The 22,284-nt window shown below is 38.0% G+C and overlaps 1 protein-coding gene across 1 annotated transcript in view; it reads right to left on the bottom strand.

Annotated features, from left to right (window-relative positions):
* Positions 1–301: 301 nt before the first annotated feature.
* Positions 302–22,284, bottom strand: part of BMP5 (bone morphogenetic protein 5) — a gene marked incomplete at its 5' end in the record, with an annotated part of 43,318 nt that continues 21,335 nt past the window's right edge. The window contains 6 exons of the mRNA XM_083348071.1: positions 302–485; positions 1,669–1,779; positions 3,826–3,902; positions 7,439–7,636; positions 16,501–16,649; positions 21,561–21,753. Of these exons, the coding sequence (XP_083204197.1) occupies positions 336–485; positions 1,669–1,779; positions 3,826–3,902; positions 7,439–7,636; positions 16,501–16,649; positions 21,561–21,753 (878 nt within the window). The 3' untranslated portion in view covers positions 302–335. The remainder of the gene's footprint in view (positions 486–1,668; positions 1,780–3,825; positions 3,903–7,438; positions 7,637–16,500; positions 16,650–21,560; positions 21,754–22,284) is intronic.

The raw sequence follows: 22,284 nt of genomic DNA on the forward strand, positions 1-22,284 counted from the left end.
TTATCTCCCTAAAAAAAAAACCTTTGCAGAGATTTCTCTTAATTTTTTATGGTTTTCTTGATGTTTGTGACAGCCACATTTCCTTCCCCAAATGCTTACAAATGAAGCTGTACCTAGAGGATGGGGGGGGAGTGGCAACCACTCGGTTGCAGCCCAGCTGTGGAATGATGGCCACCATATAGGGAGAACTTTAGCTCCAGGTCTCTGTTGGAATGAAGAATGATCCTCTTCTTGGAGAAATATTGTGAAAGGGTCACTCCAGTTCCTCTAGCCAAAAAAAGAAACATAAAAAAATAACTTCCTCTTTGCGGCACTCTGTTTTTTGCAATTGAATCCTAGTGGCAACCACATGATCGTACCACCATGTTCCTATACTTTTTCAAAATAACATTGGAACTGTCATCAAAATAGAGGACAGAGATGGCATTCAGCTTGGTTGGGGCACAACAAGGCTTTGGGACGTGATCAGGAAACATCAAGTGGACCTGAAAGTCAAAGACAAGAAGATACAATGTGATTTTTACTCATTCAATAATCTGTTGTCATGAATCCTATAATCAGCAATAACACACAATTTTTTTTGGCTGGGAGAGTCATAGTCATATTGGTAAAATGCTTCTGATTTTAATACTTTGCAGTGAAAAGTATATCATGCTTCTAATAAGAATATCAACAAACACCAGTTTGTCCTATGGCTACTTAAAGGTTTACAGCAGAGGTATCCAATCGTGGCAACTTTAAGACTTGTGGACATCAACTCCCAGAATTCCCCTGCCAGCCATTACACACACACACACACACACACACACACACATTTAAACATACCGGTAATACAGAGATAGAGGCTTGGTGTATAGTGTGTATGTCTGTATGTAGGGAGAGAAAGAGAGAAAGACTGTATGCTGTAGTAGTTAAGGAACTGGATGAGTAGTGGGAAGACCAGGTTGTAGACTTCCCTCAGGCATGGAAGATGGCTTTGAACAAATCTCTCTTTCATAGTTCTAGACTGGAAAGCAGAAAAAAAAATCTACCAACCTCACTGGACCAGTCCATCACGTTCCATGAATAGTGTTTTATCATGTAATGGATTGATTTAAAGGAGGAGGAGAAATAATTTACTTATTTTATTTATCTATATTTCATATTTCTAAAATGCCCATTTCCCTCAGAAAAATAATGCATTTTTTATATTTAAACAGGAAATCCATCCAAAGTCTGTGCAGGATAAAGAAAATGGAGTAAGGGGTAGCATGGCCCTGAAAAATTATAGGAAACCTCCCCCCCCCCAAAAAAATGGAAAGTATAAAAATACAGTTGTAAAATTCATAGAAGCTTCCCAAAGCCTCACTGCTTATAGCTGTCCTTTCAGAAATACAGCATTGTTCTTGGTTTGTGTTTGAAATGAAATGTTAGTATAGCATGCAATACTTCCAAATATTACTTCTTTTTCTTTAAAGCCCCTGAGGAAGAAAAAGACATTTTAAAAATAGGGCCAAATAGATATGTTCTTCTCTGTACATATAGGATGCTGTATTTCTTGAAAATGAAGTTCCACTGAATCTCTTTGACTGACTGATTGATAAGTAAATATTTGTACTTATTATTTACAAAATATTTCTAAAAAAATATCTATTCATTTATTATTTATAAAAACAGATGGAAACATACCAGCGTCTGTACTATGGCATGATTTGTGGCGTTCATGTGAGCATTGAGAGGAAATGAACATTCTCCGTCACAATAAAATGCAGCATAACCCTCTGGAGCTATAATCCAATCCTAAAAAATAAAAATAAAATGTTTAAATGCAAATTTTCCCTCTCAGTCATCCCTCAGTTTTGCTAAACACACAAACACAAACCTGAAAAATGCCTGAAAGTTGACATTCCACATACTTTCAGACATGGGCTATAATTTTCAACACTGTCTCCTCAAGATGCGCTACTCTGCAAGACCTGACATATGTAAAAGTCATTGTTTACATAAATATGTCATATGTAAATAGGTAAACTCTCTCAGGCTGTCCATGTGGTTTTCTTAGCAGTAATAAGAAAGTGACTTTTCATGGCCTTCATCTGGAGTATTTAGTCAACATCCCAGCCTAGCTTAAAGCCTTCATAATTTCAGATGGCTTCCCATCCAAGAACTAACCAGATCTGAACCCATTTTGCTTTTTCAAGGTTAGCACTTCCACCTGTTTCAGTGTTTACGTACATATTCAGCAACAGTTAAGAGTCAGTAGCTGACCTCATATGTTAAATTTCTGTATGTTCCGCATGTTCCATATGTTTTCGCTGTAGTTTGTTTCTAAACTTCCAATTGTTTGGCTTAAAGATAATTCAAACCATAAACCTGAGTATGTAAACCAGGCTGGACTCACCCATCGCTATAAGCCAAACTGGCATAATAAATCTTAGCTTTGTGGCCTTCCATGGGGGGCACAGAGGACCATACAACTGTGCGGCTGGCTAGTCCCATGACAGCCCTCCCACCTTGTAATAACCAATGTAAAATGGCCCTTTTAGGATTTTTATCCTTTTGACGTTTAATTGTCATGAATGTGTAATTAAAATTTTTTTAATCCTAATTTAATTTTATTCTTAATTTTTACGTGTTGTTTTATTTATGAATTATATTGCATTGTAAACTGAAGGCAGAAGGAGAGGAAGATGGCAGAGGATGAAATGGTTAGATAATGAACATGAATTTGGGAGAACTCCAGGAGACAGTGGACCAGGGACGCCTGGTTTGCTGTGATCCATGGGGTTGCAAAGAGTCAGACATGACTTCGTGACTGAACAACAACAACACTGCCCAGAGCTCATCTTTGAGGGAGATTGGGGGGGGGGTAGAGTTTAAAAAAATATGAAACGCAAGTAAATAAATGTGATGAAAATCATTAGCCTATGAAAGCCAGGTGCTGCTGAACTGCTGTGGAGCACAGAGTAAGGCACAAATGTTTCAGTGAAAAGAAGTGGCCGAGAAGGGTAGTTTCAGTTTTCCTTTCTCTGTTTGCTGCTTTTCCTCTGCAGATTCGGCACCCAAGGAGCAGAGTCTCCTGTCCTCTTTTAACATGGTAATGTCTAAACCAGGGGTAGACAGCCTTGGCTCTTTTATTTTATTTTTTATTTTTTTATTTTAATTCCATTTATATCCCGCCCTTCTCCGAAGACTCAGGGCGGCTTACAAGCTTAGCAGTAGCCTTCATTCTATGTATATGCCTGCTTATTAGGGCTTTCACACACACACCCAAGCGGCATTATTACAAAGTCAGCTTAATTGCCCCCAACAATCTGGGTCCTCATTTTACCTACCTCGGAAGGATGGAAGGCTGAGTCAACCTTGAGCCTGGTGGGACTCGAACCTGCACTAATTGCAGGCAGCTGGTGTTACTTAAGGAGGCATTAGCCCACTGCTCCACCAAGGCTCTTCAAGGCTCAGCTTGGAAACCTCTCCCTTTCCCCTCAGCGTGGCGGGCTCAGGATTTCTGGGAGTTGAAGTCCACGAGTCATAAAAAAAAGAGCCAAGATTGCCTACCCCTGGTGTAAACTGTAGGACAATCCCCAGACTTTACCCTTTCGGAGTGAGAGCTGGATTTGTCAGGAGAACCACAGCATGTAGTGAGAATTGCGTGTGTAAGTATGGGAGGTAAAAAGACGGGAAGGAAGTAGGAACTAGATGTAATTAGGTTTCCTTTCCCTTTTCTCCCTCCTCATCTTCTCACCTTTTCCTGCTCTTTGCATAACCTTTGCCTAACCTAAAGGGTAGATTTGTGGATGAGGAGAAGGAAAAGGAGGCGAGCGGAAAATGGGATATCATCTCTACCTGCCACCCGAGGTCTCGAAAGCTCACGTAGAGTTCGTGTTTTCTGCAGGCTTGCTTCTGTTCACTTGTGTTATAATCTGCAATGGGGAAAAAAGCACGTTGCACAATCGCTTATTGTAAGCATTCGTTAAGCCTGTGTTATTTGTTCGGGTTTTAATCATTCACTCTTTCTTTCAGGAGATATTACTCTCTTACATAAAACATGCACTGTGCCGTTCTGTTCAATGCTGGAATTGATTCGTACGAGTTTTGTCCTGTCTTGTTTCTTTTGAATAACTGATGGATTGGATCTATGATCTACGTCACACCAATCCCACCCATTCCTTTCCTGGCCCTTTCACAGGAATTATAGCTGGTGCAGATGACAGAAACATTCTGGCAATGATTCTCAATTTCTGCTTCTTTACGGTGTGTGGATTTAACTTTGCTGGCTGAGGAATTCTGGGAATCGAAGTCTGCACATCTTAAAAGTGGCCAGGATTGAGAAACACGTTTTGTAGAATATAAAATGGTGCGCATTTTCCTCATTTAATGGATGACCATTTTTCAATAATTTCATGGCCTGACTTGATTTCCACCTTACTTTTAAAACAGATGAATTTAGACAAAGAAGGCAGAATGGAATTCTTCCTCTGTCTCTGCATTATTCCCAAGGAAGATGAGGGTTCAGAGATGTGATATACATTAAATATAAAATTGCTTTCTACACACTGTCTATTGTATCCACTGAGTGCCACTTTTTGTGGCTTTCTGTTCCTTTTTTGTCTTCTCAAATGTTCAGATTATTTCTACCTCCCCTGTACAGAAGATAGATTCAGAGAAAACATGCGGCTCTGTAGCTACCAGGTGCTTTTTGGAAAAACTGAATAATATTCATAGCAGGGGAATAATATCGTTCTACACACACTGCTCACCCAGAAGGTCTACAAAAACCCATCTCCCCACAAGTCCTTTGGGCATCCCCCCCCCACCAATAAAAGTATCCAGAAATGACCCAAAGTATCACTTTGCATTTTTCCACAGTCCTAAAAAGACTAAACACAATTTGAAAAGAGATGGCGGTTGTCTAGCTGTGAAAAAAAATGCATAAGATTCCAGCATAGATAATGTAGAGTTAGTATCCCATCTCAAGAAAAATGAAATGCATTTAGACTGCAGGGTTCTTCTGAATGTAAAATTGCTAAACTGAAATCCATACTCCTTCTTGCTTTTCTGCTTTTCAGATGAGGGAAGTGTGGGACATTATATTACATTTCATGTAAATGGCTAGGGTGTCATTTACTCTATAGAATCTCGTGTGAAAGTTCCAATTTCACTGATTTTGCCTCCAGTGCTCCATTTGCTTATTCTGCTAGGAATCAAAAACATGGGATATTATGGATGAATAAAGTTTGCCCCCAAATAATTTAGGAACGGGAATTGGCAACTGCCCTCCAGCCCTTTACATAAATCTTTATGGAACAGAAAGAGAGGGAAAGTCTCTTTGAGGGGAAGGGAAAGAAATCAAAGTTGAAACTTGTCAAAATACCCATAGACAAGCAAAGCGTGCTTGAGATCGATCAGCAGAAAAGAGGGTTAATAAAAAAGACTTGAGTGTAAATATAATATCACAGAATATATAGAGATTTAATAATGATTATACTGCTGGGCTCCCATCATAAACACACACTGGGAGGAAATCACATTAAATTTTACCATTTCAACACAGATTTGATTTTTGCTCCATTTGTTAATGAAGAAATGTAGGGTCGGGTGTGGTTATTTAATGAAAGTGGCTGCAATTCTGGTAACAATGCTGCTTGGAAAGAAGCATGGCATTGTCACCTGTTGTCCTTTATAGGATATTACAAGAGAAGCAAAATAGGCCAGTAGCCACAAGAGAGTATCTAATATAATGGAATTCTACTGATCTGTTTAAATCTTATTTTATTTTTATTTTTTTTGGAATTTAAGCGGTATAGTCTGCTTGTGAGCAATATGTCCCCTCCTCTGTCTGAAGGCATGGCTATGATTTGCACAAGATTCAGAATTCACCTGGAAGATGTTTTTATGACAACGGCAGCTGAAGATTGTGTACTGCATGATGGAATGTGTGATTAGAACATATTTGTCAGATTTTCCTAATAGACTTATAGTAGTGTATATTCTATTACAGCACTAGCAACATTGTTGGTATGCAAGCTGTGGTAAGGATGTTTGTGTCTCCATATAACAGAAATGAGTATGTTTTTTACATGTGAGGGCTGGACAATTTGTTCACATTGATCCGACTGGCATGGAGCCACCAATTAGGTAGTGCCATCACTGTAGGTAGCGTTTGTAAACAAGCAGCTTGCCCTTTCTTACTTTTTTGTGAACTAATATTTTTTTTAACTTTATTTACAAATACGTTAGCAGAAGAATGACTCTCATATAAACTTCTTATATATGCCAGTATCATTAACTAAACAGGATATTTGAATTCTTGTGTAAGTTCTCTTCTTTGAAAATAAACACCAGACACAGAGTTTCTCCTCTGCATAGACCTAATGTAATATGGTATTCATCGGACTGGAGATATCCAAGCTCAAACATGCAGTTTACTGAGTGACCTTGAACCAGGCACTCTGTTTCATCCCAAAGCACTTCACGGTGATGTTTATTGCAAATACAAAATTAGGACAATCTTCTATGTTTGCCACTTGAGGAAAGGTAGAATATAAATGCAAAGAATGAGAAATAGGATCCCATGACCGTGAAACATTGTTACCTACTGTATAAAATAATTCATTTTTTCATCTCCTCAACATAAATCAGTGGGATTTAAATATCCAACTTTTACTGACTTGTGCCTAGAAGTTTTCCAGAAACAATCAGACGACCCTAAAGTATTCAAGCCATTCGAGAAATAAATGTAAGATACGCTGCTACAACATGCCTATGCATTTTCCTTAAATCGTGTGCCTTAAGGCGTCGCGTGAAGATGCAACCTAGGTACATTCTTTCAAAATAACTTCTGCAAATGAAAGCCTCACCAGAAAGGTGAGTTTAGGATGGAGCTGTATTATATATTTCAGGTTGCAGTTAAATAGTACAGTGTGTGTTGGCATGCCCTGCTGCAGATCAACGAAGTCCTATTTCCCAGAAATAAAAACATCATAGAGAAAGCTGGGGCAGAATACTCCTGACATTCTAGCTTTCTTTTTTGGAAAAATGACTTGTTTTTATGGAGGAGTATTTAATCACGTCAGATGCCAGAAATTAAATTAAATTTCTTATGATTTTTTTTCTGCTGCAAGGGAAAGGCATGCCAGCCATCCAGTCTTTTAAAGAGCCAACGCATACAAACAATATGTACAGAAATCAAAAAGGATGTGGGCAACGTTTGTTACTTAATGCAATACTTAATTTTTTTTTATCACATGCTCAATTCTACCAGATGAATTGGAATAACATAGGTGGAAATGTAACTTGGTCTCCAAAGAGAGGTTCAGTTGACTCTAGGCATCTGAACTATTAGTTAAGCTAATTCTAAGCTAATCATCGAGAAATAGAACTTCTCTGAAGAAAATTACTCTGATTGCCTCTTAAATAGGACAGTGTTCCATAAAATAGGGTACCTCATCACTCTTACCTGCAACACTTGACATTCTTGAAGTATTTTGTGAGCTGCTGGACTTGCTGCGATTCTGGTTTTTTTTCTTATGGTTAGCAGCTCGGACAGATCGAAAAAGGACTTCGCTTGCTTTAAAGAAGGCAACCATGAATGGTTGCTTTGACTGAGGACCATGCCTGCCTATAAGACCAGCTGCTTTCACACTGATACTGCGACCTACAAAATGAAGAGATATAAAATTAGCTACCCTTAAACAAAATCCACTTGGATAATATTCTTGATAAGGTGTGGGTCTATAGAATAGCATATTTTGTTGATATTACAGTACCAGAAGTATGTAATGTCTCTGCTATAGTTCCACATTATTATGATGATAAAGACATTAGCCAAGCAAAAAAACTCAGATCATCCTGTTTTTAGAAACGGGGGAAAATACATTGAGAATTCTGTATGCCCAAAATGCCCCCAAGAGAAATAAGAAATGGAGGTAGTGTATATATTTACATTTCAAGACATAAATAATTCCCAGGCATTACTCATTTTTGTCAGGGCTCTGAAGTTCAAGTACAGCTGAGGCCTCAGTCTTTCAAGGAATAATATATAATAGAGGGTGAAATATGACATGATTGACTCTGATTTTAATCCCAAGGGATGTGCATATTTCTTTATTATATTTGTTTAGTTGAGACTGAATAGTCACTTTGTTGGATTAGAGACTCCCCTCCTGGCCATGGGGGGGCAGAGGGGGAGGGGTGGAAGTGTGGAGTATCAGAAGAAAAAGTTGAAAAGGGAAAGTCCGAATTAGACGATGAAGTTGCATCCATCTGAATGTTTGAACAAACAACCCCCAGGCTCTTAAGAAAATTTATTCTGGCAACTTGAAGAGTTGTGTGTCTCTCCATATTATGCATAACCTTCAGAAAGTGAAACAGTGCCATATGAAGCTATGCAGCTGTACAGGGAGAAGAATTACCACGGGCCAGACTTTAAATAGTAGTGTGTTAGTAAAGAAATGCTGAACTGAGCTCTTCTAGGAGGAGCAATTCACAGTAGAATTCTTCTGAACTATTACTAGATTGAAGAAAGGACAACTATGGATGAAAAAGCCTATGCCTTTTCAACTACGTCATGCTCTCAAGCTTCTTCTTAATTGGGTATGTCTAGAATTCTTCTGAACTATTACTAGATTGAAGAAAGGACAACTATGGATGAAAAAGCCTATGCCTTTTCAACTACGTCATGCTCTCAAGCTTCTTCTTAATTGGGTATATCTAGAATTCTTCTGAACTATTACTAGATTGAAGAAAGGACAACTATGGATGAAAAAGCCTATGCCTTTTCAACTACGTCATGCTCTCAAGCTTCTTCTTAATTGGGTATGTCTAGTTCAATGAAAAGAAGGACTGGGGTGAGATGATAGCAGTGTTCCAATATCTAAGGAACTGCCACAAAGGAGTGGGGTTTAACCTACTTTCCAAAGCACCTGAAAGCAGGACAAGAAGCAATGGATGGAACATAATCAAGGAAAGAACCAGCCTAGAACTAAGGAGAAATTTCCTGACAGTGAGAACAATTAATCAGTGGAAGAACGTGCCTCCAGAAATTGTGGGTGCTCCAACACTGGAGGTTTTTAAGAAAAGATCAGACAACCACTTGTCTGAAATGGTATAGTGTTTCCTGCTTAAGCAGGAAGTTGGACTAGAAGTCCTCCAAGGTCCCTTCCAACTCCATTATTCTGCTGTTCTGTTCTGTTGTTCTGTTATTTTGTTCTTGCTACAGAAAGAACTAATCTTCCTAGGAGCAAGACTTATTCAACTTAGCCCTATGCTTCCCTTTTTAAAGGCAGATTTATGGTGGCTCTTTGCCAGGGCTTGTATGCTTGAGAGAAACGTTTATCATGGGCATCAAGGAAAGAGGCAGTTTGATTTGCGGTTAAAGCAGTTTCCATTCTACTTCCACTGTAACAAATGCATTAATTCAGTTCTTTCCTGGCAATCTTTTTGCAGGGAGACAGAGAGAGATTAGAAGTCTCAGCCAAATACCATACCTTGAATTGACCCACTTCAGTATATAAACACTTTTACAGTGTGTTTATTCAGATGTAGCACTTTAAATTGGGTTAAGATGTATAGTATCTAATGACAGAGAACTGGAAAAGATTTTTTTAATGAAAATTAAACTTAGGAGCAGAATAACTGAGTGCATATTCAGACAATTGTTAATTTGAGGGAATAAGGGAAATTCTGCAAATGATGGAAGATAAAGGTTGGTGTGCGGGACAGTGTGCTGGATGCTTAGACACTGAATAATTACATTCATTTTTGGCTACTTCCCTCCATTTTTGTTTTCTTTTGGTGCAGGTCCAGTTTTAAAAAGTCATCATTGGTACACTGGTCCACACACATTTCCATACAGAAAACCAGTGGAAAACTACACTGTGATTAGTCAGTGGCATTCTTATTAGTAAAACAATTTTGAGTTCTAGGAATCCACAGATGAAGGGTTGCCTAACACTGCTGTAAAAAAAAATCAACATCTTCCTGGAAGAGTTCTTAGAAAATAGAGTAAATATATGAAAAATTTTAAATACTCTAAATTTATTGAAGTATATATTGTGCGATAAGCAAAAATAAGTAATAAAAAGCCTTTAATGTAATGTAAACTTCCTTTAAAATAATACTGGGTTAGTAATAGGATAACAACAAAGATACTACAAGTAATCATTTACATAAATCCTTGAGATATGTAGACTCTTAAAGAGCCACTCTTAAAGAGCCACTCAACATAAAGCAATTTATATGGCTATCTTGTGTTTACTTGTCTTTTGAAAAGCCAAGGTAGGCAGAGATAGTTTTTAAAAAATTCCTCACTTTACAATTCTTTTATTTAAATTTTGAATGTGCATTTCTATGAATGTGGGAAGAAATCCCGACAACTGTAGATATGATCTGAAAGTAAAAGATTTGAGCAATCAAACGAGAAATCAGAGTACAACTATAGATTGGGGGAGGGGCAACTATGGCCCCTTTATGGCCCGTGGACTTCAACTGAGCATACCTGGCTCAGGAATTCTGGGAGGTGAAGTCCACAGGTCATAAAAGCGCCCAACCCTACTATGGATGAGAGTACATTCAGAATCACACAACTTAGAATCAAAGCTTATAGCAAAACTAATCCAATTTAATCCAAAGTTATTTCAAAGATCTCAAAATTCCTCCAAAGTTATCTGTTTCATAATAGAAGCCTTTATTTATAGATTAAGGGCAGTTTCCAAAGAGCTGGGCAACTAGTACCATGTGCCCAAGGGATGTGCCCAAGGGAGATCCCTTCTTGTGTTCAAAGGATAAACTCTTGCACAGCAAATATCTTTGAGCCCAAGGTTTCTTTCAGAAGCATTTGTGATTAGGGAACCGTTATTCAGAAAGTTCAATTTCCTTCTGACCAAGGGCAAGTCCTTGGGCATAGCTAATGTAGGGATTCCAATCTCACTTTGCATAGTCCAGTCAATACACACCTTATTGTGGATTATTAGTCTACCTTTTTAAATGTATTCCTCAGTTGGTAGAGACTACTTATGGCTGAAAATCCAAGCTCCTGTTTAGTACAAGAATCCAAATTAAAGCACTGTTTACCGAAAGGTCCCCGATTTAGGACAGGAACACTTCAACCACCTGTATCTATGGTTGGAATTCCCCATTACAAAGAATTAGCACAACAAAAATACCATAGTTATGTCTTGCACATTTGAGATGAAGTCCAGAAGAACAGGAGCTACTGATACAATCTATGGCTTCCCATGGCTGAAAAGCTCTTCAGATATTAAAAGCCAAAAACATGTAGATGAGTGGGAGGGGGAGGGGGAAGATTTTGTGGGACTTTGTGATCAGTGGAATAATTCTGGATTAAATATTTTAGTAGTTTTGTTGTAAGGTTTATCACTCCAAGTCGTATAATTCTGAATTTACTTTCATCTACAGTTGTTGGGATTTATTTCCACATAGACAGACAAGCATATGCCTAAGTGAATATAGTAAAATGTATTCCACCTAAAGTAGGTGGAGGGACAGATTGTAAATTTGTATCCCAAATTTCCATATGAAATTAGGACTGCATGAAACCATACCTCATTTCTATGCCTACCTCAAAGTCTCACACATGAACCCATACTAAGAATTAATTCACTTTGGATTTTTTTTTTTAAAAAAGGAAGGCTAATCATAACGATTGCCAAAAGTGGATTTTTTTTAAAAAAAAAGAAGATTCTTTTTCCTCTCTGAAGTCAGAATTACATTATATTAATGTGATAGGGTTGTTTTGTGGTTTTATCCGTACATGTTGACAATGATATTTCAAAAGCCACGTAATGTAATCTTTCTGAAAGATTTATGAACATTTCAGAATGTTTTACTGTACACATTGCTTCAATACAGCAAGATATATTGTTAAAAACATAAAAAATTGCAATCATTTCACAAAATGTATTCTTGAAATATTAGAACCAACTTTTCAATATAATACGCTTCCACTGTGAATGAAGTGTTACAAGGTTTCTTGATTCTAGTTGGACTTCATTGTAATAATCATAAACATATGACAGCACAGAGAATAAATATGATCCCTTCATAATTACCGTATTTTATTACAGAAACAAAAAGAGGTACAACTCTTTGAAATAGATATACTTTTTTCATATTTGAAAGGTTGCTCCCTTCTGTTTTAGAAGTGTTCTATCTCAGTGTGGTCTTTTATCAAACACACTAAACTTTCTGGTGTATGGTATCAAATTAGGTCTCATATCCCCATAATTATTTGTTGTATGGAATACAGCATTTTCATTCTGTCCTCTATATTCACAAAATCGGAATATCTTGAGCTATGTCTTTGAATGTTTACACATGATTTTATATGCAGGTTGCTCAGGGGTGGGATTCAAATATGTGAACAATCGGTTCTCTGTGTGGATGCCACTTCTGGAAGTCCATTCCAGGCCTGGGCAACAAAAAAGTAGCTACCGGTTCTGCTGAACTGGCTGAATCCCACCACTGAGGTTGCTTTAAAAAAGTACTTGGGACCAGAATTTCCACTGCTAAGCGATGCAGTTGTGAAGTAGATGCTATGCTGCTTAACAATGGTAATTCCAGTAGTCCCCAGGTATTGTTGTTAAGTGAATCACCATGGATTGTTAAGCAAGGACCTTACGTAATTACAATTTTCAACTACCTGCTAACTTCCCTATTGACTTTGCTTAGGGGAAGCTAGCAGAGAAGGTTGCAAATTGAAATCACATGATCACAGGACATTATGACGCCTGGAAATCTGGACTAATCACATGATTGCGAGGGTGCTGCCATGGCCAGAATTTTGAGGATTGATCGTAAGTACCAGTCTTTCAGCGTGCTTGCAAATTCAAACTGAATGAGTGGTTGCTAAATGAGGACCACATGTAGAGTCAGAAATATATTTAACATGGCTGGAAAGTAATTTGGTATGTCTAATAAATGAGAAAGATAGAATGCCAACTTGGTAGGATACAGTGAATAGACTCAAAATGTTTCATACATTGACAGTTTTTTAAAAAAAACACCATAAGATTAATTATTAGTATGCAGAAATAGAAAACTATAAAACAAATAAAACAAACAACAAGACTCAGCTGTCAGACTTAACAATCCACAAATGTCCTAAGGTGGTGCCTTGCACATAAATCACTACTGAGTGAGAGGCCAGAGGGAAAACTAAAAACTCATAGTAAGAACATTCCCCAGGGAAACCGATACAATTTTAGCTATTTTCCCCCTAGTGACTTATAGTATTTTCATCACTTAGCCATCATTGAAGTGATGTAAAGCCTGTCCTCATGAATCTTATTTTTGAGAGATAGAAATGGAAAGATTGTAGAAGATACCAAAAGTCACTTATCCGAAATGACCATCCTGACAATCTTAAATTCCCATGTCATAAATACAGGTCACATACTTTGAAACTCAGAGCCAAATCTGATCCAACCAGCTAATATCTATAATTAGATGTAGTTTTCCTTTTATTGTTTGCTTTAAGGTGAAGGATTAGTGGGGGATGGACCAAGAGGAGGAACATTTAGACTGGATCTCTAGGAAGAATTACTTCTTCTTCCAAATACTATTTTCCCAATGAATGCCCTACCTTTCCTATCCACCCAGAGCAACTTTTATGGTGAGATGGGTGGAAAATAAAATAAAATAATAAAATAAAATAAAAATAATAAAATAAAATAATAAAATAAAATAAAAGCTTTTACACCCAGGAAAATCATACCAATACATGTGAGATTCTCATTATAAAAACATAGTGATTTTTATAAGAAAATAATAGGGACAGCCTAGCTCCTCAACAACCACCAAGCTCATAATCAGATTCCCGTCTATCCCTTGCATCCTTTTAGAAAAATGTGTACATTTCTCATTGCCTAATTTCCTTTGGGTCCTGGCTATACAAATTGGTGCCTACAGCTATTTTAAGAAATAAATCCATTATTAACTATTAGAAATTAATCTAACATTTGAATGTGTTTAATCCTACAATCTAGGAGGAAATGGAAACAGAAAATGAGCACAAAAATCAGATTTCATTTTTTTAAAAAACTATTCATTACAGCATGGGTGCTAAAACAAGGGACCATATCAAAATAATACAAGAGGTTTCTTAAGATGGTTTCTATATCTGCATACATTTTAACACTTCCATTCATTAGCTGATCTCTCACCTTCTGTATCAATTGGATGTGATGGTTTCTCCTGTAAAATCACAACTGCCTTCAGCCTAAAATGTAAACTATAACAGAACCCACCCAGTAGACCACTACAAAGATATATGCAGAGAATTAGAAAATGCCTGATCCTTTCTTAATTTAGCACAGCCCTAGGGAAACAATGTTATATGCTGACATACTCCATATGTGTTATGTTGCTCTTTAGACCTACAATTGAATATAAAATAGCAGAAAATCAGCCATATTTCATGCAGAAATGATGCCTATGATACCAAATTACATTTTCAAAGGAAAAAATGGATTTCATCATGATGTTGCCTCTTTGTTTTTTGTTTTTCATCAAGAAGGAAATGCAAAATTATGATGAGCAGGTATGTTTTTCATCTTGCAGTTTTATTTTCTATATTTTTCCAACATATTGCAATTTAAACAATCTTTTTTTATCCCGTCAAGCTCTTTTAAAATTAAAAATCACAGACCCAGTGGAGATCCAAAAAGAACATATTTTAATTCAACGAGAGGCTTCAATCCATCCTCATAATCAAATAAGTAGAATAAGGTCTAGGGCAGGGGAGTCAAACTGCCGGCCCACGGGCCAGTTGCATCATGTGGAGGCTGTACCCACCCCAGCTCCGTCAATGCGAAAACAGTCACACCCGTAATCTAGACACACCCGTGGTCTAGGGCAGAGGTCTCCAACCTTTTGGGCACCAGGGACTGGTTCTGTGGTTTTGTGTGCTGCCTGCATCCCATGGATGGGGCTTTGCTTCTTTGTGTGGACCGGTTGCTGGCATGCCACAGCCCAGTACCGGTCCATGGCCCAGGGGTTGGGGACTCCTGATCTAGGGTGTTGAGAGCATTAAAGCTAGGCTAGAGAAACAGTTCCTGGGTTTTGTTATTGGCACATTGCAAGTTAATCAGAATTATATACTAGTATGGCAAACCAAAGCTCAGATTACATTTTATGGAGCCTGAGTACATGCTTGTGCAAATCAGCATTATGTAATTTTGTATACGTTAGACATATCTCAGTAGAATCTGGTTCTGTGTTTCTTATGTAATGTTATTTTCATCACTAATAGAAAGTTTGTTTATCAATTCATTTTTCTTAAATATTTACACCTACTTATTATCCTACACATCGCAGGATCTGCTTTAATCCGTAGATCACACAGGATAAAACACTCATATGAAACAAAAATGATTGTTTAAAAGATTAAAATAGCAATAGCCACAATATAATAATAGACAATTATAGAAGGACCAAAGGCCAGACTATTCTGAATGCTTGAGTAAAACCAAGTATTTCCCTGGTGCTAAAAACCAAGCAAATTTAATATCACTTCTTCCTTCCATCAGCAACCCAAGTGGTTTGCCCATGACAATGAAATAAATGACTCTGCCCATAAACCTAGATTCTTTTCCTTCTGCCCATAGCACTATCTAGGCCAAGGGTGTCCAGCCTTGGCAACTTTAAAGCCTGTGGACTGGCTGGCTGGGGAATTCTGGGAGTTGAAGTCCACTGGTCTTAAAGTTGCTAAAGTTGGACATCTCCAATTTAGGCCCACATATGTCATGTCAGTGATAAAATGAGGCAGCATCTTGGTAATCATGGAGGCTGGGAAGTCTTAAACCTAGCATTGAAAAGGGCCCCATATGTATGTTAAATTCTCCAAAAGCACCATTCTGGAATTTTCTACTACTGACACCACTTCAGCTAGCCTGACTACAGAGAACAGCATTAAATATAAAGGTTGCTATACCATCAACATCTTTTTCCTGTCTCTTGGGCTTAATACCAGGAATGCACCCATGTGTAATAGTATTTTCATAGCACCCACAGATTCTATTCAATGGATGTCATTGATCAAAATGTTCCCACAGAGGATCCAAACTGTTTTTGAGTTTTGTGCAATTTGTGTGCATGTGGCTCAGTGGGTTAGGACGCTGAGCTTGTCGATCAGAAGGTCAGCAGTTTGGCGGGTCGAATCCCGCGTGCCACGTAACAGAGTGAGCACCTGTTACTCGTCCCAGCTTCTGCCAACCTAGCAGTTTGAAAGTACGTAAAAATACAAGTAGAAAAATAGGGACCACTACGGTGGGAAGGTAACAGCGTTCCGTGTGCCTTTGGCACCTAGTCATGCCAGCCACATGACCACGGAGACGTCCTCGGACAAGTGCTGGCTCTTCGGCTTTGAAACGGAGATGAGCACCGGCCCCTAGAGTTGGAAACGACTAGCACGCATGTGCAGGGGAACCTTTCCCTTTACTTTAAATAGCATAATAATTCCAAAAAGATTCTTGTGAAATGTGACACATACATATAACTTACCATCTGCCATCTCTGCACAGAGCTGCAAACCTAAATTATTCTGTGGGTCAATCACCCAGTGGTTACTGGTGACAGTGATATCAAACACAAGCCAGCCAATATGAGGAGCTTGAGCTCGTTTTGTATCTAATAGGAACAGGTCCGCATCCCTAGTGTGGAAACAATGAGTAAATAAAAATGCATCATAATTATGTCATTGCAATTAACTTTGCCAGTAAAACATTGATTCTGGCTGTGGCACAGCAAGGTAGACAATCTACGTGCACATGACTTCACATGTTGGAAAGGAAAGGCAGTGATCCATAAACTAATTTAATTCTAGCTCTTCAAATTAATTTCTCCAAAATAATTTTCTGTTGGCATTAATAATCTGGACATTTATAATTTTTATTTTTATTTTCTATAGGTTTGATATACTATGTGATTTCACCTCCCACAGTTCAATTCTATGAACATGTAAGTGTTGCAGATGTAACAGAAATTCCAATAGTTGCATGCAAAGTATAGACAATAATGAGAAAACATGTAAAGATTAGGCTTTAGAATAGACTGATAGTATTTTGAAGTATTTTTTCACAATTTGTGCATGGGGAGGGAAAGCTATATATTACTTTGATTTTCTGAAGAATTCTATGAAAACCAGACCAAAAATTCATCCGTTCTAAATATTTTAAAAGGAAAAATATTGTGAAACTTGTTTCGGTGGCTTGAATATTTTAGATATGTAATTCACAGATCTTTCTGCAAAGCAAGTCCAAGATTATGACTTTACCCACTTCTTCCTAATGGAATATTTGCATTAAAAATTACTCATGTTGAGGACCATGGATGTAGTAAATCTCATCTTAAAGTTCATTCATGGCTTCATATCCCAACTCAAACACAAGAGTCCTATATACTGCATATAGATTAACAAAGTAAATGTAGCTCTTGGTTCTCTAAAAATAAATACAGCTGAGCCATATAGTATATCCCTTGTTGCAGCTAAATTAAACTTGGCTTGCTTTATTCATGGTTCAGGGCAGCAAGTATTTCTCAAAACTAGTCCTGTAAATTGTGCATGCAATCCTTGCATTTGGTCATCTATAATGATTAACTTAACTAATCGTTTACATGATGAAATTGGAAAATTGGATACCTGTGAATTTTCCTTCTGGCAATCTCACTGGACAGCAGGACAAGAGATGAGTTGTTCAACCTTCCAACCACTAGGAGAAAAAGACTCCAGGGAGAGGCTGAAAACAGACATGCCGGTATTAGGAACCACCGCTCTGTTCTCCATCCAAACCAATATCCTATTTTCTTTTTCCAGACTTGTGGGGTTGGGTGGATGGAGTGGCCAAGATAGTTTGCAGAGATGATGATAGAGGCTTTGATCGGGGCTGACCTGAATTTACACACTATGTAGATGTTTAGAAGAATAAATGTTCCATGTCAGTTGGATCATTCCCCTATGGAGGAGGTAAGCTGAATCACATGCTCTCTTCTACAATGCTGTCTTTAACAGCACCCCCTATTTGATCAGCTGTCCAGACTAAACTTTGTAAAGATAAAGAGCTCTGCTAAGGAAGAACTGAGCAGGGGCTGAAGTTACTCATCAGTTATGAACCGCTGAAAGGACAGGCACACAAAAGGGAACCTCAGCACAATCTCCCTCAATCGGTAGATCTTGGAATCTATCAGATCCAGCTGCGGCGTTAGATCTTCTATATCCTTTTCTGTCATCTAATGTCTAGATATTTGTACCCTACATCTAGTACAGTTAGTCCTCGACTTAGAACCATTTGTTTATGACCAGTTTTCACACTTATGGCCGATGCAGCATCCCCAACAGCCACATGATCAAACTTTGCACGTTTGGCAACCAGTGGCTCAGTGGGTTAGGATGCTGAGCTTGTCGATCAGAAGGTCGGCAGTTTGGCGGATCGAATCCCGAGTGCCGCGTAGCAGAGTGAGCGCCTGTTACTCGTCCCAGCTTCTGCCAACCTAGCAGTTCAAAAGCACGTAAAAATGCAAGTAGAAAAATAGGGACCACTACGGTGGGAAGGTAACAGCGTTCTGTGCGCCTTTGGTGTCTAGTCATGCCAGCCACATGACCACGGAGACGTCCTCAGACAAGCGCTGGCTCTTTGGCTTTGAAACGGAGATGAGCACCGGCCCCTAGAGTTGGAAGCGACTAGCACGCATGTGCGGGGGAACCTTTACCTTTACCTTTTTACTGTATGTATTTACGACGGCTCCTTAGGACTGTCATTTGCAACTTTCTTAGGGAGTTTCTGACAAAGACAATAGGGGAAGCAGATTCGCTTAATGACTACATGATTTACATAATAACTTCAGTGATTCGCTTAACAACCATGGCAAAAAAAAGTAAAATAGGGCATTTACTCACTTAACAACTGTCTTGCTTGGGAATGGAAATGTTGGGCTCAATTGTGGTTGTAAGTAGAAGACTACCTGTAATGTCATCTATGGATCTGATTGTAGCAATGGTGCTTGTAAGAGCTTTCCTGTGGGTGGTGTTTGCTATCCATTTACTATTTTTCAAACAATTTTACCCTACAGTTTTAGATATTTCTGTGAGAGAAAGGGGGCAAGAGAGAAGCAGGTTTCTAGCACCCTGAGCATAAGAATGAAATTCCAAGCCTCTTAATGAAAAAAACAAAACATGCAGAAACTCTTTGAAGTGGAGAAAACCCAACAAAGCACCTGAAGTAGGGAAAAGGAACATCTTATTAGCAGCTACCTGGAATGAGCAAAAAGCAAAGATAAGATGCCAACATGATTGAGAGGGGGGAAATAATTAAAGGTGAGTAATAGCTGAGAGTCAGATGCATGAAAGGCCAGAATATAAGGTGATGTAACAACCCACAAACCACACTAAAAACTTTAAATGGTCCTTCAAATTCTAAGTAGAGCATCTATATCTATAGTAGATCTAAAAGTATAAAAAGTATTTGGGGGCTTTGTTGATAGGAATTGCTTAGCCAGGACAAGCCCTTTAAATACTACTGTGGTTATTATCTACTCTAGTTGTAAGTAAATAAAATGCCTACAAGTTGCTGCACTAAATTCTATCCCATTCAGAAGCCATTTTTTTCCTTGAAAAATGAGCATCTTTATGATCTGATATTCTCTGCCACCATTTGATTTCAGACTTTTTTTTCTTGCTCTTCCATATGAAGGGGGAAAGCTCTCATCCAACAAGGACTAAATATGGCAGGACTAGACATAAGGCAAATAAAAGTACTTGCATATGTAAAGAGGGGATTCCTAACACAAGAATAGAATAGAAATAGGAATAGGAATAGAATAGAATAGAATAGAATAGAATAGAAAAGAATAGAATAGAATAGAATAGAATAGAATAGAATAGAATAGAATAGAATAGAATAGAATAGAATAGAAATCTGGAAGGGACTTTGGAGGTCTTTTAGTCCAGCCCCCACTCAAACAGGAGAACCTATACCATCTCAGACAAGTGACTGTCCAGTCTCTTCTTAAAAGCCTCCAGCGATGGAGTGATTTCTGAAGGCAAGCTGTTCCACTGGTTAATTGTCCTCACTGTTAGGAACTTTCTCCTTAATTACAGGTTGCTTCTCTCTTTAATCAGTTTCCAACCATTGTTTCTTGTCCTGCCCTCTGGTACTTTGGAGAATAATTTCACCCCCTCTTCTTTGTGGCAGCCTCTCAAATACTGGAATAGGCAAAGGCTATATTCAATTCACAGAAAAACAACACCAATAGCTAAATGAATAGGATGGACTTCTTTCTACTTCAGAGATCTTAAAGGAAAATTCACAGGTAAAACCATTTTTCATTCATCTTAAGGCATCTTTGATATACAAGATAAATATTTTTATGGCGTGGACTCTTGGTGGAGAATCAGAGCTGAGTTTCAGACTGAAACAATGTTCATACTGACAATGGTCGACATCCATTAGAGACAGAATGGCCATTCTTATCTATATGGGCCTGAGCGCTAAATCTGTGTTCTCTTTCTATACTTCTTTTTATTTCTGTCTGCTCTTAACTGTTCTTTTTTTTCCTACCTAAATGGTTGAAGGATCAACATTGTCAGCTGTTTGAAAACACCTATATACCACTGCTTCCATGCACCTACACAATAGTCTTCTCTAAAAAATCTTCATCTGTTGCCTCCCAGACATTACATTCTGCAATGTAAAAATCTTTCATTTTTCCTAATAGAAATATATCAAGAGGAGCATGCACAAAATCCAACATACTAAATTAAAAGATGAAGGATACAATAATGGAAGACAAAACACAGTTCTCAGGCAAAGGAATACCACAAAAAAATTATCCAAGGAATATAGTAGCATGTGATTTATCTATTTAATTATTTTTCTAGACAGAGTTCATAGGGAATGGGGAGTGAGATCTGCAAAAGGACTGTATCCTTTTAAATTATAATACAAATATTTTGGTGGCTTCAGAATTTCAGAAGCATGCTTCTCTCTTTAACATTCCATTCCATTCATACGATAAGCAAATGCTGAGTATCTTTTGGTCAGAGTGCATGGTTTGGGCTAAAATCAACACCTGACATCCTTGTACAAGGACCAGAATCTGAGTGCCTGGGAAATGCTCTCAATCAAGGCCCAACTTGGGACCTTTTCCTACTTTCTGTCCACCCATTTTGGGTAGTTGTCCTCCAAGGGTTACAAAGCATAGCAGTAACATGGCAACACCAAGGTCAGTGCAACAAAATGTGTAAACCTTGGAGAGGCTTAATGCATGTATGTTCTTTTACTTAAAAAAACACATTGTCACCAAATCCAAACAAAATCCAAAAATTACCTTTGCTACTATAATCTGCAAGAATACCAGCAACAGCTGTGTAAAACAACTCAGCTAGCTATCCTGAGTTATTTATTGAACAGCTAGCTCAAGCAAAACATTTCAAACCACCTTCAACTGTTTTTTTTTAACTTCCAAGCCACTTTGTTGGATAGTTTCATTCCTTAACAGAAATAAAACAATCCCTTGTTTCTAAATTGGAAGAATTAATTTGAAGTACAACTGGAAGAAAAAGTGACCTGTTTGGATATTCCTTGATGATCTGATAAATGCTAATCTTAATTGTTTCATTCTCAAATCGACTGTAACTCCGATCCTTGTAAATCCGAAATTCTGCTGCTGTCACTGCTTCTCCATGAGGGATCTGAGTCAAATCAAATCGGAATTCTTTGTAGTGCCGTCTTTGGTGAGAAAAATCCTTGTCTCTTTCCACTATGAAAATAAAATGAAATGAAAAGGTTAGACATCCGCATGCCATGTTAATGCAGCACTCATTACAGGTTTTAATTTAAACTATAAGAGACATTCAACAAGCTAGAAGTCACAAGGTCAATGGGGACAGAGCCTGCAACAACTCAGAAAGGAAATCATTCTGCAAAAAGAACAAAAAATAGACTATATATTTAAAAGTAATAAAGCTGTGGGCAAAAAAAGAATCTCCACATGTAAGAAAAGAATTATGAAATTGGGTTGGTTCATCTTTCTATATGAGCAGGAATTACTAGCAGATGATCTTGGCATGGATGCTTGGACAGCCTTTGAGGAAACGAAGCTGGCCAGGCCTTGGCTGAAGTCATAATATATTACATGGATACTTGTTCCATTCTCATGCAGTGGTATTCGTATTCCCAGCTACACTTGCTCTGCAAATGAAACCATACTGTAAACCTTGTTTGCATAACTACTATCTACAGCAGGATGCTCATTAGACAAAAATATTAGTCACGAACTCTCTGAATTGTT

The sequence above is a fragment of the Vipera ursinii genome, assembly GCF_947247035.1.
Source record: "Vipera ursinii genome assembly, chromosome: 1".
NCBI lineage: Eukaryota > Metazoa > Chordata > Lepidosauria > Squamata > Viperidae > Vipera > Vipera ursinii.